Source organism: Oryzias latipes, chromosome 14 (assembly GCF_002234675.1).
Source record: "Oryzias latipes chromosome 14, ASM223467v1".
In the NCBI taxonomy this organism is placed as follows: domain Eukaryota; kingdom Metazoa; phylum Chordata; class Actinopteri; order Beloniformes; family Adrianichthyidae; genus Oryzias; species Oryzias latipes.
The window spans coordinates 29360322-29387843 of NC_019872.2; the positions used below are offsets into that span (position 1 = coordinate 29360322).

Genomic DNA, 27522 nt, shown 5'->3' on the forward strand with positions numbered 1-27522 from the left:
TGAGGAAATTTTTTAAAAATGGCCATCTTAAAAAAACACATAAACACACATGCATTACAAATAGAAATATCACAAAATAAAAAAATTGATAATAAAGGTAAATAATTGGAAAATCAGTGGGTAAAATTAAAAGAAATTACTTGTAAGATGCCCTGCCAGAGAGTTGTATTGCCTGATTGTTATTCCTAGAGAATAAATAAAAACACAACAAACATGGATTAGATCATTTAGCTGTATGATCTTAAATTACATAATTTTCAAATATATGAAAGGGGAATTTTTTTAAAACACTCTTGCTATGATAACTTGAGCTTGTAGTAAAGAACACCTTTAAAAAAAAATCAGAGACAAGACACTGATCACAGGAAGCCTGTGTGTAATACTTACAGTAACTTCTACTCAAATCACTGTTGACAGCTGATTTCTCCCATCCGCCCTTTCTGTGACTACTTATCGACTACAAAACAGCCTAAAAACATAATGTTTGGGATTCTTGTCATTACGTCATTGGAAGTAAAGAGATACGGGGATTTTAGTGGCTGTCACTCTGACACAATCTCACAGGGCTGGTCATCACAATGAATACGGGTTCTAACGTTAGAAACTTAATGAGGCTTCTTTCATTCAACAGTGGATTCATGTATGTTATATTTAAAAAATGTCGTTTTCATGAATGTCATATGAATTAACTTTGTTGCACAGTCCACCCCGTCTTAAAGTCTGGGTTGTGAAAATGCTGTGTCTAACTTTAACCCGGATCGCGTTTACATAAAGGCAGCACACGGAACAACTAGCTAGTTAGCATAGCATAGCATCAGTGTTTAAACAAATCGCCGTCTCCAAATCAATACTTTTTATTAAACTTTCTTTGCTGCTGTAAATCCGGCATGCTTTTCCCCTTAGTTCTATCTGAATCATGTTAAGAACCTACAGATCATTGGCTATAGACACTAGCTTGAACCGACACCAGCTTGAACTTCACTCACACTCACAGGCAGACACAACTTGCACAGGGTAAGCAAAACAAAGCTGAGCTAATTTGCGGTGGGGGTACTCTGCAAACGACTCGGCTGCAGTGTTCATAAAGCATTCACACATGTCACTTGGCAAAGGAGAACGCTTCAACTTAGTATTCAATAACATTACAGGACGTACAACGAGGGAATGATCAAATGCATTACTTACGGGCTGAGACTGATCCCGTTCAGAAGACCTCTCCGCCATGTTTGCCGCCCGCGTCCTCCCAACTGCTGTGCTGAACAGCTCCCTCCCTCGTCACTTTGAAAGTGAGGAGTGTAAGGGGCCATTCGATTGGCTAAAAGCGAACCCGCCTGCTTTGCCGATGAGTTTGATTGACAGATTCACTAGCCAATGGTGACATTAGTTGACCCGCTCCGTCAGATGACTCTCAATATTCACCGTAGAAAAATCTCTCACACACACGGGGAGATTCACAAACGAGAACGGGATTTTGAATGCACAGTCTGCAGTTCGAATGATCTGTGAGTTCACATCACATGTGTACCTAAAAATCATGTTTGTGAAGCACTTACTGTGCATTTCTGATACATTTATTGTGAATTTCTAAAATGTTTTTGTGAAAAACAGTGTGCACATTTGTGAGAAACACTTATTGTGCATTTGTAAAACATTTAGTGTGCATGTGTGAAACACAATCTGTGTGTTTGTGAAACACAGGGTGTGTATTTCCGAATTTATTTTTCACGTTTGCATAAAATGACATTTGTGAATCGGAGCGTGTGTATTTGTAAAACAGATTGTGTGCATTTCTGATTATTGAGACTGAATTAACTCCATACCATCCTAACTGATTGTGTTCACCTGTGTCTCGGTTGTCTGTATGTATTTAAGTCTTGTCATTCCCTTCCTCTTGGGCTGGTCCATAGTATGTTAGTCTGCTCCCCCGGTTTGGGGGGTTTAGTGTTTCGAGTTTCTAGCCTGCAATCTGCAGTGGTTTTGGTTTTGTGTCCTTAGTTTTGTTTATTAAAGCCCCCGTTCCCCTGCAACCTCCTGCCTCCTCTCGCTCTCTGCGCCTGGGTGCTTCCTCCCTTCTCCCCCCGTAACAATCCCTCCCCCTCCCCTTCCCTCTGACACACGCGGCTCCGTCTCCATGACGACAGGCGCAGCTGCGGCCCAGAGTTGATTGTCAGATAGAAAATGACTCCCAATCACCTGTTAGTGTGATTCAGCCAGCCACCGGTGAGTTGCGCCCCCCTCTCGAGTTTTTTGACTTATGTTCCAAAGACTACCGCAAAGAGGTGTGGCCGCAAGCGTCTTGCAGCAGAGGGCGGTGGTCACGTGCGCGTCGGGTCTGCTGTGTCGGAGCAAGGAATTGTGGGAAATAATCCCCATTGCCTGCTTTTGTCGAAATTGGGTTGAGCATGGGGGTTTTTTCTGCCTAATTCCTTTTCATGTGCCTGTTTTACGTTGTTTCACTCTGAGTTATTTCATCTTTTTTTTTTTTTTTTTTTTTTTTGGACCATAAGTGTGAAGGGGAAACAGGATGAAGACATTCTTAATAGTCTGATGTGTCAAGATAAAAGTGTTATGTGTCGGCAGCTGAAGCAATTTCAAATTAAAAGCACAAAGTTTACTCTTTGAATATAGTAGCTTCTTTGAATATAGTAGCACATTATGTAAAACGCATCGGACATGGCAAATGCCGCCCCCTATGAAGTGCATATCAAAAACCGCCACTGGCTGTCTGTCAAAAACGCTCTTCATCAGCTGTGTTTTTTCTGGCTTTCATGACCGCACTATGGCGTCACTCTGTGAGCTGCAAAGAGATTGGTCGTTATCCCGGAAGAGCGGCAGGTTACGTCACCGCCCACCTGCAGCAGAGTCCTCGTTAAGGGTAATTAGGAGCAGGTGCGCCACAGCCTTTGGTCCTGCGGGATGTGTCTGTGCTGGAGCTTCAGGTCAGCGGTTCTTCATTCTGCTCGGTTGGTTTTGTGGTTTTTCTGCTTTTCACCCTGAACCTTGGAGTCAAATGGGATGTTTTATGGAGCTGCTGTTCTGCTGTGAGGACTTTGTGCTTCCTTCACCCAGAACATCAGACAGAGAAGCAGAAGGTTTTGTTTGTAAAAGGCCTGAAGCTTTCATTCATGCGCACAAAAACGGAAAAAGTTTGATTTAGGGTTAAGTATTTTCTAATTAAATTTTTAAATAACTATCGAATGATCTCTCTATGAAAATCTATATGAAATATGCATTTTAAAATTGTAAAAAGAAATCAATATAACCTAAAATGTGTATTTCAAAATCTCTTTAGTGTATTCCACAGACATTACAGATTTGTTGTGAAGTTAACAGATTTTACAGAAGTCTGATCCTCAACAGTGCAGCAGAGAACATTCTGCTTCGTTTGAGATCCTACATAAAAAATGCGTTCCTCAGCGTCCAATCAAATGGAATCGGTTCAACAATGCATAATGTGTAGTTTTTAGATTTTAAAATGTCCTCCAAGTGCACCAGCCTCATCGATTTTGGCGCTTGCCTCCGGCATTTCAAGTGTCCTGCCATCTTGGAAATTTATTTACATTCGGATCTTCAAAAAAGAAGGAAAAGGTATGGGAGACTTTTTTTTTCTTCTTGTTTTTATTGCAGATACCTCACATTTTAAATTTAAATTAGCATCTAATCATTGAAGTCCTCAAATAGGACACGCCCTCTAGCTCTAACCTGCTGTTTCTTTTCCTTCCAGCCTGCCGTATCACCAATGTGCGACCTTCTGGTCACCACGCCATCTTTGTGGCCGCCATGCCCCTCTTTACTTTGTGTCATGCATTGACTTGTATTTGTCTACAATTTAGTCATTTTAAATGCATTGAACTGTAAATTAACTTTACATTTATCTGTTTCACGATTAATCTTTTCTCTTAGATCCTGTTCCAAGTTCTTCCTCATCTGTGGTAAAGTCACCTTTAACGCTGTTTCCTTTGTCAGGTTAATGTTGAGGCTCAGCATCAGTCTTTGGTGTTCAGTTGGTGGACTATCTCTCCAGAGTGTTCAGTTTCTGCAATGCAACTTTGAGAACTGTCTGAGGCGGACAGACGCAAACCCGCCGTGAGGAGTCGAAAGCAATGATTGCTGTCGTTGAAAGTGTGGAACTAAACCTTCACACAGAGATCCTGCTCACTTCATGGCAAAATCTGCAACAAATGTAAACGACCACGAAATGAGGGAAAGAAGCTTTGAAAGTCGCTTGAAAAAAAGGTCTTCAGCTACGTTGCTGTCAACACATCATAGTGTGGAACTGGGTAAGTGGTCCAAACCATTAATAATCAATGGAGCAATTTCAACTAAGGCTTGAAACTCAACTGTGTTGAATAAATCAGACATTGGAGCCATGAAAGTGCAACCCATCATTTACAAGTCACTACAATGAAAAGCTGTTGTTGGCAAAAGGAAACATTACAGCTGGAGTTCCTGAGGGACATGATTTATAGGAAGAAGCTTCTCAATGGGATTGATCAGAAATTGAGCTGCATTCAAGCTGGTGCAAAGTCTGCTTCTACCCCTGGAACGGTTCTACATCCACCTGAAGCTGGGCTGTGCGGCGTAAAGGTCAAAGGTGACATGTGACCAAGAATGCAAGATTGTTTTTTCAGCAAACTGGATGCATTGTAGGCATTTTGGTGAGTACCGTTGTGAATAACTAGTACTAGAACTTTTGACAGAACATAATGGACACTCATCACAGAGAACACATGGAAATGAAGTTTTCAAGAACAAGGGGGAAGTTGGAGTACAGACAAAAGATATTACAGAGAATCAAAAATAAGGAGTAAATGAAGCTGAAAGTCAGTCCAGAGTGGAATTTACATTTTCTTGGAAGTGAAAGTAACACCTGATGATAAATTAAAGTGAGAGTGCTTTAGATTCCAAACTCAGAGCTGGACAAAAAAACAACCGAAAAACTTCATAAAACATGAAAAGCATTCTAAAAACAAACTCACTCATGCACACATTCCATGACAACACCCACACGGTTTCACCAACATGACCGTCAATCCCTCATATTGAGACGGAGGAAACTGAAAAACTGTAGCCATGAGAGAAACATCGGGTTTGGTTCTGCTGTGAGGAAACTGTATTTTGGGATCTGTTTACTTCAGAACCAGGCCTGACCACAGGGGCATCCTCACTACAGCGCTCGCCCAGACTCCAGCACCATTACCAACCTGCAGACAGTGCTGGGTAAATGTTGGGTAACTTTGTAACATCCGGTCTTCATTCTACACACACCAGACAACGGTTGTGTGATGGGTTTGGGTTGAGATGGTTAATCGTCACAAATGAACAAACCATTTTATTTTGGCTTATATATACATGGGGTAGTACAGTGTTTTCAACCTTTTCTGAGCCACGGCACACTTTAACCTTGACAAAAATCCCGTGGCACACCAGCATCCAAAAATTTATAACAAGGAGAAACTCATAGTCTGTATTGATCTACAGCCCCTCCATAATCTCACATGCATGTTTGTGATAATTGTGGCAGAAAAAGCTGGAAGCTGCAGCTGTTTCTTTCTAAAAGATGTAATAAAAGTTAAGTTAGAAGATTTAAAAACTGTTCGTTGTGGTTTCAAGACGTTAAAGGAAGACTCATTGTGCACCGAGACACTCTCACTTTAACCCAATGCATCATGGGAGATGTAGTGATGGCAGACAGACTCATTGTTTTGTTCTCTTGTTCCACGGTCTGACACCGGATTCTGTGGAAAGCTACACCGCTAAAGACGAGCTTTAGCTGGTATTTCTGTTGGAACTGAGAGACTTTATGAGCAGAATCAGAACAAGGAAGTGAAGACTTTAACCACTTCTGATTGGTCAGACTGCTGACATGTGATTAAGCCTCCAAGAATGATTGGTGGAGACAGTTAAAGGGGCGGGACTTTTCCAAAAACAGATCTACCGGTATCTGCTAAAACGGTGGCTAAATCATCATTCTTATCAAAGTGTCTTTGATAGAATCAAATGAACACAAAGAAAATATTTTGTGATCTTTCATATTCCTTACTACTCAGTGTTTTATCAGGACCTGTTTGGATGAACACAGAGCTGATATCTTGGAGATGGAAAATGTTTTTAGAAAGGTTTATGAGGGCAATTTCCCATGGCACACCTGACCGTTTCCCACGGCACACTGGTGGAAAAACACTGGGGTAGTACATGTGAAATGGTACATGAGAATGTTTAAACATGTCTTTAAGGTTGATTGTGGTAATTTTCAAAACAAAAGCTGTGGAAAAACCATGTCTCCTGAGACATTCATGTTTCTCTGAACTCTGGGTTTTGTTCTGAAAAGTGGCTCAAAAATACATTCAGGAAGTTCAAACTAAACTAACAAAGTTGTCTTGAGTGAAGGTTGGATTTTTTTTCTAGCAGGACTTTGTGGTTTGATGTTTATTTTGAAACAAAGGTGTATATTTTGCTTTGAACTCAATACATTTTTATATCTCTAATAATATTCCTTCACAAAACTGTCCTAATTCACCTTAAATGTTGCCTCGTGGTCCTAAAGACATCTTTTCCGTTGCTCTGACCTGTTAGACTGACTGTCCTGGTGAAAATTAAGCTGCTCGTTTTCTTTGTGGTGGCAGAAAAAACTTCCTCTGAGTTTAGTGGGGAGTCTTCATTTACAGTCTCCAGGTTTCTACACGTCTTGATGGCCTAAAGCAACTTCACACTAAGCATTGGCTGGTGAAGTCCACCTCCATGTGATTGCCTTATTTTTCCAGTAATGTGATGACATTTCAACCTCGTTTAATTGAATAAACTCTGCTCAGCCTCAAACTTGGTTAACTGAAGTTCATGTGGGGTCAGGTCTCTATAGGGGTCTGGGGGGTCTAAAGCTAGAACCTCCTTCTGAATGGATTTCTACCTTCTTTTTGGGCTAAAGTGGTTTGTATGCTGGGAATGTTTTACAATTAAGTCCTTCAAGGTTTTTTTTTCTTTTTATTTAAAAAAAAGGGTAAAAATGACTTTCTTTGGTCTGTCAAACCATTCAAATCAAATTCTTAATGAGATGTGAGTAACATGTCATTAGAGTTGCATCTCTTTACCTACAACTTCACTAAATTCCTTCCCTGAAGTCTGACTGAGGTGTCTCCGGTATGTTAACGTGACCCTGTGGACGGATGGGTTGGCTTCCCTCTCACAGTCCTCTATGCCGTCCTAACTTGGATGTTGACTAAAAGGCTCCAACAAACTTGTTAAAATTACACTAAACCTAATTTTTTTTATTTCTTGATGGTTAAAGAAATTAAACTCCTAGGTGGGTCTCTTTTGCCCCTGGATCAAAACATAACAGTTTAATGCTTTGAATCCAGTGGATGGATGGTGGTCTTTTGATGCTTTTTATCCACACTGACTGCATTTTATTCTAATTGGGTGGGTGGTGAGTCCTCAGGATCATTTACTTGGTTGAACTTTTGTTTTTTTCTTATTCTACATCCTAAAAAAACCTGGTATGTTGCTGTTTTTGAAGATGGTATTCACAGTAAGTAGCTCTGTGACGTACCATGGATCTCTAAACACCTGATGAAGACATTTACCAAAAGCACAGACGACTGTTTGGCTTCGCTTCTGCGGTGCTTCTTTTGATCATTTTGAGTTTCTTATCCTTGGAAAAAGTCATCTTTCTTTCTCTCTGAAGGTTTCTGGGTATCTGCATGACTTCATCCCCGGATGAAACTTTGGGCTAAACATAGTGGTGGGCTGCTAAAGTCCACCCTGCGCATTCTTTAGTTTTCTCTACAAAAACAAACTTTTTGACTTTTTGTTTTGATTTAGTATTGTCATGATAGAAAAACTGGTTTGTCTGAAGTGTAACCTTTAGACATGAAACTTGATGCAGTGTTGGGTTTGTGGTATTTGTCACATTTACCAGAACATTTCCATGGGTCCATCGAAACATTCAAATATCCACATCTGTTCATGTTGGGTTGAACATGAGGTTCTGTTTGTGTGGAACAAAAACCAAACCCACATGAACTGATCTCTACAATCATAGCAACTGTTTCCTTACAGGGTTTACTTCAGCAGTGAGGGTGCTGTTGCTGGGAAACCAGGATTGGTATTTGCTGGTGAAACTGCAGCAATTTCAAGTTATTTTTTGGACTAGAAAAGTAAGAAGCTTGTGCTTGTAAGAGGAGAACATCAAGTACGAAGGGAAGTGCCTGCTTTAATACAGATGGTTCCTATGAAAACGCCTGATTTTCACCAACTTACTGACGTGATCCTAGTTTGCTGGACAAACTGGTCCCATTGATTTTCGTCCATCAAAGGATTGGTATTTCAAAGGGTTTTTGTTTGATTTCTTGGGTGCAGTTTTGTAACATTCAATTCAATTCAATTCAATTCAATTTTATTTGTATAGCCCAAAATCACAACAGTCGTCTCGATGGGCTTCGAAGTAAAACATGAAATCAAAAGGATCACGAATACAAAGAGTTCAATAGAAAAATACTAAAATGAACTAACAAACTGACTAAGCTATACTGGCATCCCTGCCCTTAGACCCCCCTTCGCGGTAAGGAAAAACTCCCAAAAAAACCGGATTCCGGAAAAAACGAAGAAACCTCAGGGGTGCCCACATGAAGGAGGGATCCTCCCCCAGGACGGACTGGTGGCTAAACGCTCTACCTCCAACCGTACTTTTACCAATTCTAGGAACCACAAGCAGTCCTGCATTTTGCGAGCGAAGTGTTCTGATTGGTTGGTAAGGGACTATGAGGTCCTTAATATAGGACGGGGCCATTCCATGTAAGGCCTTATAGGTTAACAGGAGGATCTTGAACTTAATTCTAGAATCAACTGGGAGCCAATGGAGCGAAACCAACACAGGAGTGATGTGATCTCTTCTGCTGGTTCCAGCTAACAATCTAGCTGCTGCGTTCTGAACAAGCTGGAGACTTCTTAAGGAACTCTTAGGACACGCTGCTAACAAGGAGTTACAGTAATCCAGCCTCGACGTAACAAATGCATGGATGAGTTTTTCAGCATCACTCTTAGAAAGTATATTTCTGATCTTAGCAATATTCCGCAGGTGAAAAAAGGCAGTTCTACACGCCTGAGATATATGAGCCTTAAATGATAAATCCTGGTCAAGTAAAACCCCAAGGTTTCTAACTGTGGAATTGGGGGCTATACTTATACCATCCAGGGAGACTATCTGAGCAGACAGAGCATCTCTGAGGTTTTTAGGACCAAGTATAATGACCTCAGTTTTTTCTGGGTTCAAGAGGAGGTCATTAATTGTCATCCAGGTCTTGATGTCACTGATGCAGGCGTTCAGTTTCTCTATCTGGTCATTCTGGTCAGGCTTTATGGATAAATACAACTGCGTATCGTCGGCATAACAATGAAAATTAATGCTGTGTTTCCTGATTATGTTTCTTAGGGGTAACATATAAAGCGTAAACAGGATCGGTCCCAAGACTGAGCCCTGTGGGACTCCATAGTTGACTCGAGTGCACTGAGAGGAATGGCCATTTACATTAACGAACTGATACCTATCAGACAGATAGGATTTAAACCACTGGAGAGCAGATCCTCTGATCCCCATGTCCTGCTCTAATCTATGGAGTAAAATACCGTGGTCGATAGTGTCAAAGGCAGCACTGAGGTCCAACAGGACCAGAATAGAAAGTAGTCCCTTTTCTGAGGCCAATAACAAGTCATTAGAGACTCTAACTAGTGCAGTTTCCGTACTGTGGTGAGGTCTAAACCCCGACTGAAAGTCTTCAAAGTGGCTGTTGTCCTGTAGGTGGCAGTAAAGCTGCTTAACTACAACTCTTTCTAGGATTTTAGAAATAAAGGGCAGGTTTGATATCTGTCTATAGTTGGCCAAGATGCTAGGATCCAAACTGGGCTTTTTCAGAAGAGGTTTAACAACTGCATATTTAAAAGACTGTGGCACGTAACCCGTTTCCAGAGAGGCATTTATCATTGTTAATATGGGATCATTAATTAGGGGAAAAGTTTCTTTAAAAAGTCTAGTGGGAATTGGGTCTAACAGACACGTTGAGGATTTGGAGGACGTAATAATTGATGTTATTTCCGCTTGATCCACAGCAGTGAAGCAGTCTAATGTTACAGAGGTTTCTATGGATGCCTCCATTTCTACCGCTTCAGCCTGTTCTGGGCTGATAGTAGGAATAACTTGATTTAACTTATGTCTAATATTTGAGATTTTACTATCGAAAAATGTAAGAAAATCATCAGAGCTGAGAGAAACAGGAACATGTGGTTCTACTGAGCTCTGACTGCGAGTTAATTTAGCTATAGTGCTAAAAAGAAATCTTGGATTGTTTCCATTCTCTGATATTAAGGTTGAATAGTACTGGCTTCTAGCTCTACGCAGAGCTTTTTTATAATTTAATAGGCTATGTTTCCAGATATCCAGAGACTGCTCTGAACCGGAGCGGCGCCATTCTCTTTCCAACTTACGGGTTTCTTGTTTAAGAGAACGAGTTTCAGCGTTAAACCACGGTGCTACTCGGTTTTGTCTGACGAACTTAGGTTTCAAGGGGGCAACAACATCGAGTGTACTCCTGAGGGCTTGTAAGGCATCATTAACAAAGTGGTCATTTATACTAGGACTGATGCTATGGGAGCTGGTCTCAGAGTATTTTCTCAGAATATCACTAAGTACTGGCTGAACTGTGTGTTTAAACTCAGACACAGAACGGTCAGTTAAGGTTCTTCTAAGCTGTTTCTTATTCACTGGGGCAGAAGGATGTTCCAGTGTAAGCTGGAAGGTAATCATAAAGTGATCAGAAATGATGGGGTTAAGAGGAAGGACACTCAGCTGGCTGATCTCTATACCATGGGTTAGAACAAGGTCCAGGGTGTGCTTATGACAGTAACATGAAGGGGATCAAGACGGTATCTGTGGAGTGTTTTTTTTTTCAGAGGTTCTTTCATTTGTCAGATGCATAGCTTTCACTGGTACACATATACACGTCAGAACAACCTAACATTGACTGCGGTGCAGCTGAGGTGGTCTGCCTTATTTATTTTAAACGTATGGAATCTTTTTTTTCATGTTAGAGTGGACTGTTTGCATTGGAATAAATTTAATGTTAGGAGATTTGAGTCTTGGTGTTTGGATATTTAAGCTGTTGGGAAAATGTGGGCATCAAAATGTAAACGCGCTCATCTGAGGTTGAGAGATAACTCTGTTCGTCTCTCGGTGGGGAAATTTCCATAGGCTCCACAAACACCTGCGTGGATTTACTCGACTGTTCCAATAAACAGCCGATTCTGGTTGCAGAGTGGATCATCTGGAAGGAGCGGTTTTCTATTTAATACAAATATCTCATAAAAAGTAATGATACAATTTCAACACATCCTTTTTTTTTTTTTTATTTTAGAAGATGGAAGAGACAAACCAAAAATATGCTGCAACTAAATACATTTGCATTTTCATCATCTGTTAGTTGAATTGCTTTTCATTAAAAAAAAAGGAAACTGTTTCTATGGAATAAATTTCTACTTTGAAATTCTTAAAAAGGAAAACCAGAGGTTGTTCTATAAAAATCCAGACTAATAACAGTTTGGTATTTTCAAGTGAAATTTGTGAATGTTTCTGACAATATGGAGCAGAACTGTAATCCAGAATGCTTTGCATTATTAAAGTTTCTAACTTAAGTTCTGCTTCTGGCCAACTAACGCTGAGGGTGGCAGCGTTGTTTGCAAGTTCAGGGCTCCAGGATTTAGTGAATCACCCACAGGTACATGTTCATTAAAAAAAATAAAAAGTCTGAGGGTTCAGTTCTGAAGTCTGGTCTGGATCCATCTGTCATCATGGAAACCCATCTGGATAATGGAGACCAGACTGTGAGTGAGCTGCTGACCTCCAGACACAGATCGTCACAGCGCTGGAGGAACGATGGTGTTGGAGGAAGATCAGAGACACTACCACAGAAGAAAAGGAGTTTCCATCTCCACACAGGCAGTTTGCTAACGTGACGATCAGAGGAGGAACTCACTAAATTGGGTTAACTAATTTGGGTTCAGATGTTTGATAGAACTCTGTGATGAACAGAACAGCTTCAGATTACCTGCTCATCACGTTTTAATTTTTGTTTTAAACCACTCAGGATTATTGTTGGTTTGATGTCTTTAACCTCAATGTGTGAAGATTACTTCGTCCAGAGAAAAATCCATGTGATGTGAGTCTTTGGCCAGCAGAGGGCAGCATTGTCTCCAACTCTTAATCAATTAAACTTTATTTATAAAGCACTTTTCATATAATAGTATAACACAAAGTGCTTTACATAAAAAAGAAAAAAATAAATAATATGAAAACAAGCAAGAAAACTAAAATAAACATGCACAAAATAAATAAAAATAGGGCCCCCTCCCGTACCTAGACAACCCCCCACTTCTTTCACATCTCCCACCCCCAATGAGAAATAGAAACAGGCTGAGCACTAAAACAAGATGTTGGAAACGCTGATAATTGGAACCTCCCTCTTTGTGAACAGCCGCACAACCAGCCAAATGCAGCATCACAGGCGGGGACCGCTCCACCACAGCAAAGAGGTGATGCAGGTCCCCATCCAGAGTCGCAGTGGCTGAACATTAGCCGACCCAGAGGGAGAGGTCCAACTGAGGAAGCACCGAAAAAAAAAGTAAACATATTGATAAAAGCTATAAACAATAAAACTGTGAAATGAAGTTAATTAAAATTAAAGTACCGGTAATACATTAAAATCTATTGTAAGTTCATAAAAAAAAAAGATAAAATGGATAAAGAAATAAATAAATAATGGTAGTAAAAAATTAGCCAAAGGCCATGTTAAAAAGATGGTCTTTGGCCTTTTCTTAAAAACTTCAATGCTCTCTGCGGCTCTCAGGTCCTCTGGCAGACTGTTCCATAAACGGGGGCCATAGTGCTGAAACGATGCTTCTCCGTATGTTCTGGATTTTACAATTGGAATGGTTAACAGACCAGAGCCAGAGGATCTCAGGGTCCGCGAGGGTTCATACTTTAGTACAAGATTGGATAAATAAGAAGGCGCAAGACCATTAAGACATTTAAAAATGCTTAAAAGTATCTTAAAATCAATCCTGAAGCATATGGGGAGCCAATGCAGGGATTTTAAAATTGGGGCGATGTGAACCCGCCTCCTGGTCTGTGTAAGAACTCGTGCAGCAGAATTTTGGAGAAGCTAAAGGTTCTTAATGTTGGTTTTTGGAAGACCAGCAAGCAGGGCGTTGCAGTAATCAATTTTACTCATGATAAAAGCATGCATTAGCATCTCCATATTAGCAGAAGGCTATAAGAAAAACGACAAGCAATATTGACCTGAATCTCCATCTGTTCTTTGAGCAGAGCTGCTGGACACTTCAGAGGAACCACTACTGCAGAAGAACTTCTTCCAAGCTTTGATCCATGTTTGGTTTTGGAAAAGGAATAAAAGCATCCAAACTGCTTTGGTCTTTCTGTCCTCGAGTTGCTCTAAACTTTATAAAGTGGTTGTGCTGAACAGAACTATGCTTAGTGAATGCTGAATCCTGAACTTCAAATGATTGTTTGGCTCCTTTGGGACTTAGAACCTTCCGAAAACACCTTTAAGGACCATGAAGAGGAAACTGTTGGTATTACTTTATCTCGTTGGTCATATTACAATTTTTATTGTTTTTATTTATTTTTTTACTATTGATAAATGTACTTTTCATCGAGTCATAGTTTTTAAAGACAGCTTTCTCGGGCACTTGTAAAAATGAACAAATAAATAAAGCTCTTTTTAAAAAAAAAAGTTAAGTAATTATTTTAAAGTTTCTATCGTTTCCGGTTTTGTTCAAGGAAATTTAAATGAACCGGCAGGGACTAAGAATGTTTCAAAATAAATCGTAGCTAAATGTTAGCTCATTCAATCGAGTTTTTATAACCGTGATATTTCTTAAATCCTAAATCAAGTGTACACTTAGAATTTTTACCTCAATTTCAGAACCAAATGTAGTCAAAGTTGTATCTTTTTAAAATCATTCACGTGCACACTTTAGGAAACAACTTTTATTTTGATAGGGGAAGAATCACTCGCTATCTTCCGTTGTCCAATATGACGTGGCTAATCCGATCTGTAGAACATAAACACTAAAATATGAACCACTAAGGGTCTGAAATCCAAAGGAAATTGTCTCTAACTAGAACTTTCTTTAAATCAGATTAGTTTCGTTCATCAGATTTCTTTTAGCAAAGAGAACTACAAACAGATTTGAGTTGACGTCAGCAGCTAGCATAAAAAGTCTTTGAAAAGCTGAGCATCGGAAAAGGTGAGTTTTATATTATTTATTATACAATATTTATTGTATAATCCTGAACCCAAAATGAATGCTTAAAAATGATGGCATGTCATTATTAACGCGCAGAATAAGCACTGAGACATTTTTATTAGTGCAGCTTCTGGGACCCTGAACGCATCAGATCTTGTGAAATCACAGATTAGTCATCGAGCTGCAGGTACAGACGAACTGTTTGTTTGATGGACAGAATTGAACCTCCTGTTTCAAACTGGAGACGTGTTGTGGACTTTGTGCTCATGCGCAGACGTGCCATGTGTGAAATGTCCCACAACTTTGAATGCAGTTTATTCAAATGGTTCAGTAAAGAAAAAACCCTGAACCATAACTTTGTTTGAGAGGTTTAAATAGTATTCTGACAAAGTTCTTGGTGCTGACCCACCTGCTGATATTATTATTGAGGATTGTAAAGTGCTTTCTAAATAAAGTTTTATTCCTTCATTCAGGCATGCACTGAGAGATGTCGGACAGTGAAATGTCCCACACAGCTGACGGTTCAGAGGAGGTCCACGTGGTTCCGGATCCTCCTCCTGCTGAAACACCGGACAACTCCTCCACACCCGATAACTCCACTGATGTAGCCCCGACGAGAAAAGCCAGAAGGAGACCCGAGTCCAAACCCACCGCGGAACCAGCGGTCACTCCAAAAGAGGACAAGGATCCACCCAAGGTAGATAGATCTGTCCTCTGTTACTGCGCTGTGGAAAACTAACCGGGGGGAGTTACACTGTTGAGAAAATGTAGCAGAAATTTAATGATTTTAAACCAAAACCCACCTTTGCCTGACGGGATGTGGATAGGCTCCAGCAGCCCCATAATCTTGCACAGGAGTAAGGAGGTTTAGACATTGGATGGATGAACAGCTCCGTTAGTTGTTTGCGTTAAATAAGTCACTTTTTTTAGATTTTGGATGATTTAACATCCATCATATTGTATTAATCAGATTTTTCCGCCTCTCAGTTTGCTTTTACTACTTATAACATATTCTTTGTTGCTCTGTTTTTTCCCCTCCTCTTGTCTTCTTTCAATCTTCAGACTTCCAGTGATTCCACTGTGTCTGAGGGCGGGTGGGGATACTGGGGCAGTTGGGGCAAGTCTCTCCTGTCTACAGCAACAGCCACTGTGGCCACTGTGGGTGAGTGTCCCACTGCTTTGTGTGCAGTGACTTCTGTGCACCTTTTCCCGGCTCGGTCGTCCAAAAACGAGATAACGTTTCTTTACCTTCATCCCAGCAGCTGCTTCATTCTCAGGAGTTTTCCTCCGTTTCAGCTGCTGAAGCTTTTTCTGCTCCCAGAAGCTTCTGCAGCTCGTTTGTGTCGGAAGCTGTCGTGGTTTGCCTCCTCTGTGCTGACCGCTCCGTGTTCTGTTTGATCCGGGTCAGGACAGGGGCTCAGCCAAGTGATCGAGAAGGCAGAGACGACGCTGGGAATTCCCAGTCCCACCGAACTGTCCGCTCAGGTGGAAGAGGAGCAGAGGCAGCAGGGTGAGAGCTTCTCCACCTCCACACAGAGGGTTAGTTCCTGACGTCCAAACGCAGAACCTTTTCTGCTCAGAACCCACAGGTGAAGGGGGGGGCAGCCCTGAGGGGGACAGAGTGGGGCAGGATGGATCGTCGGCTGTGGGGGGCGCGATGGGGATGCTGTCTTCGCTCACCAGCGTTGTTCAGACCACAGTGAGTGTTGGTTCCTGTTGATCCGCTCTGGAAACTGGAAGCAGGTCGCCACCGGCGGTGATTTGAAAAACTGGCGTCTGCTCTCAGGGAAAGACGGTGATAACAGGAGGTCTGGATGCTCTGGAGTTCATCGGCAAAAAAACCATGGATGTGATCGCAGAAGGAGATCCCGGCTTTAAGAAGACCAAGGGCCTGATGAACAGGAACTCCACTCTGTCCCAGGTGAGCCGCTGAGAACGGTCAGCCTTTCAGGGCCTCTGGAACTGGAGGATTGATGTCGGTTCTGGTGTGCTGTCTAGGTTCTGCGGGAGGCCAAGGAGCGAGAGGAGCTGCAGGATGCAGAGAAAGAGTCTTCTGATGGAGAGAAGAAGGTGGTCGCCCACTACGGGATGCTGTTTGATGAATTTCAGGGTCTGTCTCACCTGGAGGCGTTGGAGCTTCTGTCCCGAGAGAGCGAGTCCAAGGTGGGTTCTCACTCTGCTACGACCCAGGTTTTGCTTTGCCTCCTTACTCAAACACCGTGAGCAGCTGTTCTGTTGGCTCAGCGATGATGTTTGAGGAACCTTCAGCTGCCGATCCAAAGCTGGCCTCATCCTGGGCCGTCCAGTGGAGAATAAAGGTCCTCGTGTCTGTGGAGGACGGCTGTTCCTCTGTGGAATCCAGAAACACTTTAGATTGTTTCCAGCATGAAGGACTGTTTAGAAACACCAAACAGAACCTCGTTGGAGGATCTTCTCCTTCAGGCTTTTCTGGTAGACGTCACTATCAGGATCCAACTGCAGGTCGCTCCTAGTGCAACCATTCCAGGTTCAAGCTTGACGTTCTCTGAGAATATTTAAGTCACACGTTCATCTTTTAAGCTCCTAGAGAAGTCTGGAGGTCACAATGAGAGAAAGAAAAGCTTTATTTTTAGCTAAAAGCGGTTTCATATCTCCAGCCTCACTTAGGAGCGCTGTGATGAGAGGATTGTGTGTGAAACTCCTGAGGCTGCTCCTTGAAGAGGCTGGGCGTAGACGAAGACCCTCAGGAACCTGACATGTGGATGTTTTCCATCATAGGTGAAGTCGGTGCTGACCACTCTGTCTGGAGACGAGCTGCTGCAGCTCAGGGAGGAGCTGGAGGCCATCAAGGACTCCTTCTCCATGGTGGAGTTTGACGAGGAGGAGGTCGATGAGAGGAAGGGTAAAAGCGGACGTGGAAGTAAAAGCAGAACTTTCAGCTCCTTGCAGCTGAACTGACGGGAGGTTCTGGTTCCAGATGAGGACGGGGGGGAGTTTGAGAAGGAGCTGACAGAGGCTCTGGGGGGCCTGGAGATCTCCGCTGCAGCCGGCAAACTCAGCACGGTACGAGTCTCTGAGCTTCACGTTTGGAAAACACGTCAGGGTTCTGTCGAGTAAATGTGGCCCAACAGGAAAAATGAAGCCCAAATTCTGCAGGTTTTGAGTTTGATACCAGGAGATGAGAGGAAACGATGCAGCAGGAGACTCCAAGCTTTTTCACAGAACGGTTGCTGCTTTTGCATGATCCTGCTGGTGTTTGGAAAACCTCCTTCTTTCCTGTCCTCCGTTTGACCAAAGGCCTCACAAGAGGAACAGTGAGAACAGAGCATTGGTCTCATGGTAACAGGAATAGCGGTTGTTTTTCTGGCCTCCAATAGGCCTGTAAGGAGGCCTGCAGCAGCATCAGGGACATGAGCACACCAGCAGAGGAGGAAGAGGAGGAGGACGGAAGTGGGATGAAGAAAGCCCACTCTGTGGAGGTATGTCTTACACACATTCCTTCACATCACCTGAACTCCTCTGATCTTTTAAAAACTCCAGAAGTTCCCTTTTTATCGTCTTCATGATATATTTAAAACCCAAGGGTGACATTTGCATCTCCATTTAGCCTTTCAGTCCTCAGACTTTCTGCTTTATTGTTATTCAGGAAGTAGAATTCACACCTTCACAGAAACCTCCTGGATTTTTTTTCCTTTCCCCGTCAGGACGTTCACGCCGCTGCCATCAGGAGCCTGGCAGAGCTGACGGCTCGATCCATCGAGCTTTTTCACAAACTGGCAGAGATGATCCTCTTCTCCAATGGCAGCGCAGACGCCAGCGTCCTGTCACAGTGAGGCGCTTTCCTCTGAGCAGCTCTCCTGCCCGTCCAGCCTCTCATTGGCTCCTGTGTTGCGTGTCTTCAGGTTGACTGTTGTCCTGTGTAAAGAAGTCTCTCTGCTCTCCAAGAAGTTCACGTCCTGCTTGACGGCAGCGGGGGTAAGAGGGCAGCGTCAGTGTCTTCTTCCAGAAGCTCCTGTTAGACGGCTGGAACTGAGACTGACGACATTCAAGAGTTCCTCCTGCAGAAAGCCCAGTAGCGCCCGGTCCTGCAGTGAGGCCACGGCTGCAGTTGCCATAGAAACCAGGGTTTTTCCATTCAAATGTCCAAAGTTTCACTTTTCCTCCACCTTTTATTTCTTAATATAGATTTGAGTCAAAAACGAGTTTTATAGAAGATGCGTTTATTGTTGTTGGTAAATAAAATGAAACACTAGAATAGGCAGGAAGGGGTTAAAGCACAGAACCGAACTGCAGGATGCTTTCAGGTCCGCTTGATCCCGGTACCGGTTCCACAGACGTTCTCTCTCTGCAGGCTAACGCTTTGCCCTGTTTTTCAGTCTCAGGACAAAGGAGACGTGCTGAACCCCCTGATTACAGGAGTCTTTCTTGAGGTGGGTGTGCCATCGCTGAATGTTCATGTTGCCCCTCCCACAGCGCTCCTAGAAATGCTCCTCCCACACAGGCGTCCAACAGCGCGTCCTACATCCAGGACGCTTTCCAGCTTCTCATGCCGATCCTGGAGATCTCCCACATCCAGAGGAGCGCCGCGTCTCCAGAGAACCGACGCCGCTGAAAGCCTTTTGAAGAACTTCGGCCGGAAGGAGAAAAGCTTTTAGTCGCACCGTTCTGGGGGTTTGTGAAGCACAGAAGCAAACATGAGGCGTCCTGACCTACAGGGACTCCACTGCTTCTGCAGAAACAAACAGGGAAACACTTTATTATCACACTTCTGCTCAAAAAATTCTTTTAATGAAAAAAATCGAATGAAAACTTGTAGGGTAAGGTGGGACGCTTTAAATAAGAAAAAAAAAATTAAAAACAAAAATCTGAAACAATTAGAAACGACCCAAAAATGTGTGATGTTTGCACTTTTGTCCCGGTATCTTTGTTGTTTTTCTCCGAAGGTTCTTTGACTCTCCCCATCAGCAGAGACGCTGTCGCCCTTAAGGGTCATCTAGGGATTCTGACTCAGAGTTGCCTCACCTGAGCACGAGTAAAGGAGGGTTCCTCGCTGCACTTGTAACCTCCACCAAGGCTTAGTGCTACATGGAGGGGTGGGGTCCCGTGGGAGGATGGGTTCTGCCCCCAGGCGGTAGCAGACAGAAGTCATTTTACTACTAATCAATAAAGAAGCTTCTGCAGTCACTTTGCGTTGACGAAGCAGAAGCAGCTTCACCTGCAAGGTGGCCTTCAAAGCCACACCCTCTTTTTAATAATTTTCCTTATTTTTAATCCCCTGCTGTTGTTTTACTTTATTATGAAGTTGTTCTTCTGTGTTTTTCCCTTAAAGCTGCAGCTGTTTCTGTGCTAAACATGATGTTTCTGTGGAGGACTGAAACTCACTTCATTCAATTGTGTAAAAATGTAAAATAAAAGGGTTCGGATGGACCGATTTGAACGCTGTTTTTCATTAGTTTCCTGTGACTTTTTGTCAAATCTTTTCCTTTCATGGTCATTGGTATCACATGGTCTACAGAGGGAACTACAGAGGGAGCAGCATGTGCAGCAGCTGCTCTTTCACCATTTTTTACCTCATCTAGGTTTCCGCGTCGCTCAGCAGATGCGTGTTTGGGGAAAGAAATACACATTCGTTTATACATTAAAAATACAGTTTCACATGAAAATACCTGTAAAACACAAGGAGTAATGAATGTTTCAATGAAATGTTGATATTCAAACAAAAACATGATATACCTACATGTCTCATGCTGTCTTTCATATGTTAAACTAAATTCATATTTACATTTTAATTATATGTGTATTGGAACCGTTACAAAGGTTATCATGGTTGAGTCCTGCACAATATAACCATCATATAGTTTGATAAATAATGTTTATTCTAATGTGTTCTCTGCTTGGCATTTTAGTTACATATTTGGGTTTATTGTTTTCAGTTTACAAACTTTTTTTTAAATAGTGTTTTTTTTTGTATTTCTGACATTTTTATTATGATTATTCCTATAATTTATTAAAAAGGTACAATGAATGACCCATTTACTGCATGGATGAGGGCCTTTAGGAAAAAATTTGTGTTGAAGTAGTTAATATGAATTTGACATATGAATATATTTAAGTAACAAAAAAATGTAAAGATAAGTCATACATTTTTATTTAATGGATGGATGTCAACAAATGAAGTAGCGTTGTGGAGCTTCCGCTCCGGACCGGCAGGGGGCAGTGTGCACGTTTATAGTCCACTCCAAACCGGAAGTGAGACGGTAGGAAATGAAGGAAGCAGACGACAGCGTTGTGTCGAGGGAATTTTAAGGTAAACCGGTTACCTAATTAAACGACTACATTTTTTTTCCCGGGCAGCTTCAGTCAGATTAAACACTTTAACAGGGCCACGTCATTTATTTATTCTTCAATGCTGCGTCATCTCTGCAACTTGACCGCGCGCGAATATTAACGTCTATGCTAACTGTTAGCATCGATCACGGTTTGTTTTCATTTTCTTTTCTGCTTAAGAACAATTTTAAAGTATATTTGTTTTATTTATAGTGTTAGAATGATTGAAAATATCGGTTTTATATTTGTATTTCGGCTGAAGTTAAATTAGTAAAGCCAGTTCCGCACTACAGTCAGTACGGAGTCGGCTGTCATGGCAACAACAGCGTTTTTTTAATGCTGTTCTTTGTTGTTTCTATTTTTATTGTTAGTTTTTGCTCGTTTTGAGAGCCTCCATACAGCGTGTACTTTCATTATATATAAAGATCTATGTGGAAACGCGTCAGGTAGACTGTAAAAATCCCAGTTACAGACTACAGAAACGTCATTTTACCATGTAACTTTCAGTGCTGCTGTTGAACTGATTTTTTTTTTAAACCAAATATATGGTGACACCCAAGACTACTTGGTGGATTATTACATACAGAAAGCAGTTAGTCTTCAATCTATCAATAGCATTTTGAATCAAATTGATGCTGTGAAACAGGGAAACAATTGTTAAGGGGTCAAAGCAGGACAGAGTAAAGACACGGTTTGACCCTGCATTTGACCTTAGATCAGTAAATGATGCCATCATGACTGGGTAACTTTTGAATAAATTAAGTAGACTCTTATTAGATGCTCAGCTTCCAAAGATTCCCTATTTTTATGTTGTATACTTGTGATGATTTGACGGCATTACTCTGAGATTTAAGTACGTTTTTTCTAAATCTCCTTTCGCAGTTCTTTTTTTGTTGCACGGTCCCCCTTCCCACCCCCCCTTGAAGCCCTGCAGGACCGTCGGGTCTCCTAGGAACCTGCCAACATGCCAGCTGCTCTTCAAGATTCCAGCCAGATGATCTGTGAAGTCTGGGCGAGCAACGTGGGGGAAGAGATGAGGAAGATACGGCAAATTATCCAAAGCTACAACTACGTTGCCATGGTTACAGGCTCTCCTTTCTTTGTTGACAGTTGAATTCTAAAAAGAAAAACAAAGAACGTAAATGTGGTGATTGCAAATGTGTGCTAGTCTCTTCCTTTCCTGGAGTGTCCTAACCCTGCATTTCTGTGTCTTAGGACACGGAGTTTCCCGGAGTCGTGGTCCGACCCATAGGCGAGTTTCGCAGTACGGTAGATTACCAGTACCAGCTGCTGCGGTGCAACGTGGATCTGCTGAAGATCATCCAGCTTGGTCTCACATTCATGAACGAGGATGGGGATTACCCCCCCGGCACGACCACGTGGCAATTCAACTTCAAGTTCAACCTGACGTAGGTGCTTCGTCGTCTCATGGGACTGAAAACGTTCGCTGCTTCCTGTCAACCTGCTGGCAGCCTAAGCCACTTATGTGCTATGATGACAACAGTCTTTAAAAATAATAAAAAACATAAACAGAGACGCCTGTAAATTAAACTCCAGTACGTAAGCCTTAAACAGGCTGTGAAAGATGCAATGAGCCACTTCTCCACTAGGAGACAGTATTTCACACAGAAGTTTGTGCCTCAGCTGTTCTACTGTGGTGTTAAACTGCATGAACTTTTTACTTTTTTTTTTTTATTAGATGTATTTTAATAATTAAAAAAAGGTTGATTTACATTTTTGTTTACTCCTTTTCATAAATCTCTGAAAAGTGAAAGGTTCACAGGTTTTCTAGTGAAATAAGATGATCAAGTCCTGAAATGATCCTTGATGTTCTCTAACGTTGTGTGCAGTGAGGATATGTACTCCCAGGACTCCATAGACCTGCTCCAGAACTCGGGTCTGCAGTTCAAAAAACACGAAGAAGAAGGAATCGACACGCTGTACTTCGCCGAGCTCCTCATGACGTCGGGTCTGGTTCTGTGTGAGAACGTCAAGTGGCTGTCCTTCCACAGGTCGGTTGTCTGCTGGCTTGTTCCATGAACGGGGGTGGGAGGGGGTCTTCTGTTTGATCTTTCAGAAATCATAAAATATAATTAAAATCACTTTAACCCAGTAGAACCCACGGTGACGTCAGTGTAACAGAAAATATCAGAAATGGATTCTTTGGTCCATTTGGTTTGTGGTTAAAATATGCACTTTATTTTAAACAACAAATGGGTCTGGGTACTTATGGGTTAACACCAGAATAGAGATCCAGATAAAACAATGTAAGCAGGTCAAAAACATCTCTTTTACTCTGAACTTAATCCTTGTCAGAGGAAAAACTTCTCTGGGATCTTCAGGGAGAAATTTCAGAGATTAGCTGCATGGAGCTGAATTCTGAGCTCCAGTTAAAGTTCTGCCTCTGGTTCATTCCAAATATGATCTCTGATGCTAAAGCATGAAGAGACTTGAACAGAAGCAGAACTATTTGAAAGGCTGTTGTGTGACCTCGGGACTGATGGTCAAAATCAGAAGCGGAGCAGCAGCGTTCTGGATGAACTGCTGCTTCTTTTCTGGGTCCAGACGTTACAGCAGTCTGACCTGCTGGAGACAAACTCCACAATAAACTGGTATCTTAGTCCTCTTTGGTTCTGCTGATGTTTCTTAGACGATATAATGTAGATGACGTTCAAGATTATGGAACTTTAAGTCTTTGCAGAGCTTTTTAGAGCGACCGTCACCATTTTCCCTGTCTTCCTCTGAGACAGACACGATCTAGAAAAGGTTTCTGGGATGCTGCTTCTATTCACATTGATAGTAAACTTTTGCAGAACCTCTGAAACTGTTCAATGTCTAGAGGAGTTGATTCTCTGAGTTTTTAATCATTAATAATTTTTGTTTTGTCTCAGTGGTTATGACTTTGGCTATCTGGTGAAACTCCTGACGGATGCGCGGCTTCCAGAGGAGGAACACGAGTTCTTTCAGATCTTAAACTTGTTTTTTCCTGCAATTTACGATGTGAAGTATTTGATGAAGAGCTGCAAAAGTCTGAAGGTAAGGCCTGCGGGTCACAGGGTTTATTGCTTTCTACATCCCCGAGGAACGTGGAGCCGTCTCACTCCGTCTCCGCTTGTTCCTGCAGGGGGGGTTGCAGGAAGTGGCCGATCAGCTGGAGCTGAAGAGGATTGGCCGGCAGCATCAGGCGGGGTCGGATTCGCTGCTCACGGGCATGGCTTTCTTCAGGATGAAGGAGGTACAGTCTTCATCGTTTTCCGGCTGACAGCTGTTCTGTTGCAGCTGGAAGTTTTTGTGAATCTGCTTAGATGGTTTATAAAATGTCTTTCGAGAAATGCATTTATAAATGCGTAGAATTGTAGATCTTTAGTGTTTTATGTGTGGACATACACTCACCCACTTTAGCAGCTCCACTTTGCTTGTACCCTCTTTAGCCTTCAGAACCGCCTTAATCCTCTGTGGTTTAGAATCAGCAAGGTTCTGGAAACATTCCTCAGAGACTTTGGTCCATGTTGACATGACAGCATCAGTTGCTGCAGATTTGTCAGCTGTACATCCATGATGCCGATCTCCAGTTCCACCGCATCCCAAAGGTTCTCTATTGGGTTCTGGTGACTGTGGAGGCAGTTTGAGTCCAGAGAACTCATTGTCATGTTCTAGAAACCAGTCTGAGATGATTCCAGCTTCATGACATGGAGCCTTATCCTGCTGGAAGTAGCATCAGAAGATGGTCCACTGTGGTCATGAAGGGATGGACATGGTCAGCATCAATACTCTGGTAGACTGTGGTGCTGGAACCATGCTCAGTTGGTACAAAGAAAACATCCCCACACCATGACACCACCACCACCAGCCTGAACCGTTGATACAGGGCAGGATGGATCCATGCTTTCATTTTGTTGAGGCCAGATTCTGACTCTACCATCTGAATGTGGCAGCAGAAATGGAGACTCATCAGACCAGACAACGTTTTTCCATCTTCTATGGTCCAGTTTTGGTGAGTCTGTGTGAATTGTAGCCTCAGTTTCCTGTTCTTAGCTGACAGCAGTGGTACCCGGTGTGGTCTTCTGCTGCTGTAGTCCATCTGCCTCCAGGTTGGACGGGTTGTTCTTTCATTGATGCTCTTCTGCAGACCTCTGTTGGAACCAGTGGTTCTTTGAGTTCCTGTTGTCTTCTATCAGCTGGAACCAATCTGACCTCTGGCACCAACGAGGCATTTCCATCCACAGAACTGCTGCTCTCTGGATGTTTTCTCTTTAAGGACCGTTCTTTGTAAACCCTAGAGATGGTTGTGGGTGAAAATCCCAGTAGATCAGCAGTTTCTGAAATCCTCAGACCAGCCCGTCTGGAACCAACAAGCACGTTCAGAGTCCCTTCAATCACCTTTCTTCCTCGTTCTGATGCTCGGTTTGATCGTCTGGACCATGTCTAATTAATGCACAGAGCTGCTGCCATGTGATTGGCTGGTTGGACAGGTGTGCCTAATAAAGTCGCCGCAGTTCAATAAAAAGGCTGCTTTGTTTCATTTATTTCATTTTATTTCATCTGAAAATGTGAAACTTTAGCATCAGCTGGATTATTATGAACACATCAAAAATGTCATTTCTTAATTGTCTGCAGGTTTGTGGATGTTTGGTTCAGTGTGAAGGTGGTGCAGAAATAATCCCAACAGACTCGTTTGTTTGTCTGTCGCAGCTTTTCTTCGAGGACAACATCGACGACGCCAAATACTGCGGGAGGCTGTACGGCCTCGGCTCCGGCTCCAGTCAGCCGCAGAACGGCCTCGCCGGCTCCACGGGCGATGAGGCCAACAACAAGCACTGAGCCCCCCCCCCAGAGTGTTTTAAAAGCCAACCAGCGGGTTTCTGCTCCCATCTTCTCACTAAATACCCCAATGTGAGCCCTCACCGCCTCTGCAGGCTGCAGTGGCCCCGCCCCTCATGGCAGTCAGCAGTGGCCCCCTCCCCGGGCTCGCTCTTTCTTTTAGTCACTTTTTACTTCATTTCCAAACACTTTTTAAAACGCCTCATTTGCAGCATGGGACCAGCTTCAGGATGATTCTGCCCCCCAGCAGGATCTCCTTGTAGGTTACACTCATGTAAATGAACATGTTTTAGCTCATGTCCACTCAGAAGGTGGTGGTTCTCCAGCAGACCACACTCTTCCGCTCACTGTTTTTACATTCTGCATCGTTGTCAACAGTTGTATATTAAATTGTTTTGTATTTTCAGTGTAATCGTGGAGCGTTTGGTCATTTCTGGACAATCCTTTTATTCTGTTCTTCAAACACCTCTGTGGTCAAGTCAAAGCGATGCTCAGAAATGACTCGTCAGAACCGGGATCTAGAGCCGAGTCATGTTTTAGGAAAGAGAGGACGAGCATGCTTGGGGAAACTGGGCTAAACCTGGTCCTCGGTTCTTACAGGTGGGGCAGAACAGGGGTCTTCAGCATCATCTCTGCTCCTCCTGCTGGAAGGTGGACGAAGGCGTGTTCTGCAGCAGACTAAGAGAAAAGGCAGCAGGGAAAGAAAGAACTTTGACAGAAACTTAGTGGACGTGACGGGCAGCAGAACTTTGGATCTCCTGTGTGATCAAGAGATCAGAGGAAAGAGTGCTGGGCCTCGCCGGTCGGGCCATGTTTACAACACTTATTGTGGACCCCCTCTTCCCTGGGGTGTCCTCCTCCTGGGCGGGGACGGCTGGCCCCTGCCTTGCTCCTTCCTGGACCAACCGTGGGCCGGGCGGATGGCTGCCTGGAGTGCGGGTCGGGTCTCCCTTGGGGGGTCCTGGCTCGTACCTGGGGTTTGGGCGGGGGGATGCCCGGAACTCCTCGGTGGTGATGGGGTGCTCGTCTGGGGCTGTGGGTGTTCTTCTGGGGCGGTGCCCCGCGTTGAGCCTTCCCGGCGTAGCGGTGGGGCTGCTCTCCTGTTAGGCCGGAGCAGCACTCTCTTTACCCCATCCCTCCCCTGCTCTCTGCCTCTGGGGGGCCGCAATGGTCCTGCTGGCCCTGGCCTGGGTGGCGGATGTGATCGCCCAGGGGGGGCGGTTGTCCTCCATCTGGTACCGTGCGGGTGTTGGGGAGTCTTGGTGTGGGGGTGGCTGGTCACTCTCTCTCCTTCTTTTCACATTCCACCATCCATTTTAGAAGAACATAAACACTCACCTGAGCACAGGTGTTAGCTCACCTTTGCACTAATAGTTTGCATGATTGAATGAAATATTTCACACTAGTTGGTTTAAAGGCATAAGTATGCGTGTGTGAACACTATCTGTTTTGTGTACATGTGGACATTTTTTGCAGCTAACGGGTGTGTTGATAATATTTGAGTGTGTGGACAGGCCCCGCCCTTTTTGTACTACATTTACATTTACATTTTACAGTAAACTTGTTGCTTTATGCTGCTTCATGGTCTTATCCCCCCTCCCACTATCACCCCCCCCCCCCTCTCTAACATTCCTCTCTCTTCTTCCTTTCTTTCCCTTTCCGTCCGGTCCAACACCAAAGATTTTCAAACATGATTGAAATTAATAAATTTTGGCCTCAATTACAAAAGGGGTTTATTCAGACACACCTTTGGTTTGTCAGAAGATGAATAACCCCTGTTGTTAAAGTAAAATATGTCCAACACAAGAGGCCCTCAGCTCTCATCTGTCTGCCCAGCTGTTGGACAGGACAAGTTAAAATAAATAAAAAGAGACCAGAGGAAAGAGGACAAAGCTGCTTTAAGACATCTGATCTTGATGAGGCTGGAAAGACTTGGATCCTGAAGCAGAGCAGGTAGAATGTGAGGTCCAGCGGGACAAGTCACACATCCTGCAGGTTGTTCCACCAAAACTCTGACTTTGGTCTGTTGTGTTTATCATGACTTCATGAAAGACTAAATGTGAGAAAGAGTCCAGATAATCA

At 43.1% G+C, this 27522-nt stretch overlaps 2 protein-coding genes across 3 annotated transcripts; both read left to right on the forward strand.

Annotated features, from left to right (window-relative positions):
* Window positions 1–14066: 14066 nt before the first annotated feature.
* On the forward strand, window positions 14067–19738 carry fam114a2 (family with sequence similarity 114 member A2). The gene is made up of 14 exons (XM_011483987.3): window positions 14067–14313; window positions 14787–15010; window positions 15376–15475; window positions 15722–15823; window positions 15894–16012; window positions 16100–16234; window positions 16312–16476; window positions 17071–17194; window positions 17270–17355; window positions 17670–17771; window positions 17997–18121; window positions 18195–18267; window positions 18669–18722; window positions 18794–19738. The coding sequence occupies exons 2-14, from the start codon at window positions 14801–14803 to the stop codon at window positions 18902–18904; spliced, it is 1506 nt and encodes a 501-aa protein (XP_011482289.1). The 5' UTR covers window positions 14067–14313; window positions 14787–14800; the 3' UTR covers window positions 18905–19738.
* A 762-nt stretch (window positions 19739–20500) lies between these two features.
* Window positions 20501–25852, forward strand: cnot8 (CCR4-NOT transcription complex subunit 8). Of its 2 annotated transcripts, none has more exons than XM_004076818.4 (7): window positions 20501–20599; window positions 21502–21700; window positions 21835–22028; window positions 22470–22631; window positions 23511–23655; window positions 23744–23854; window positions 25312–25852. In XM_004076818.4, the coding sequence occupies exons 2-7, from the start codon at window positions 21584–21586 to the stop codon at window positions 25438–25440; spliced, it is 858 nt and encodes a 285-aa protein (XP_004076866.1). In that variant the 5' UTR covers window positions 20501–20599; window positions 21502–21583; the 3' UTR covers window positions 25441–25852. The 2 variants fall into 2 exon arrangements, with proteins under 2 accessions (XP_004076866.1, XP_011482290.1); XM_011483988.2 differs by having other exon boundaries at window positions 20573–20770.
* Window positions 25853–27522: the final 1670 nt, after the last annotated feature.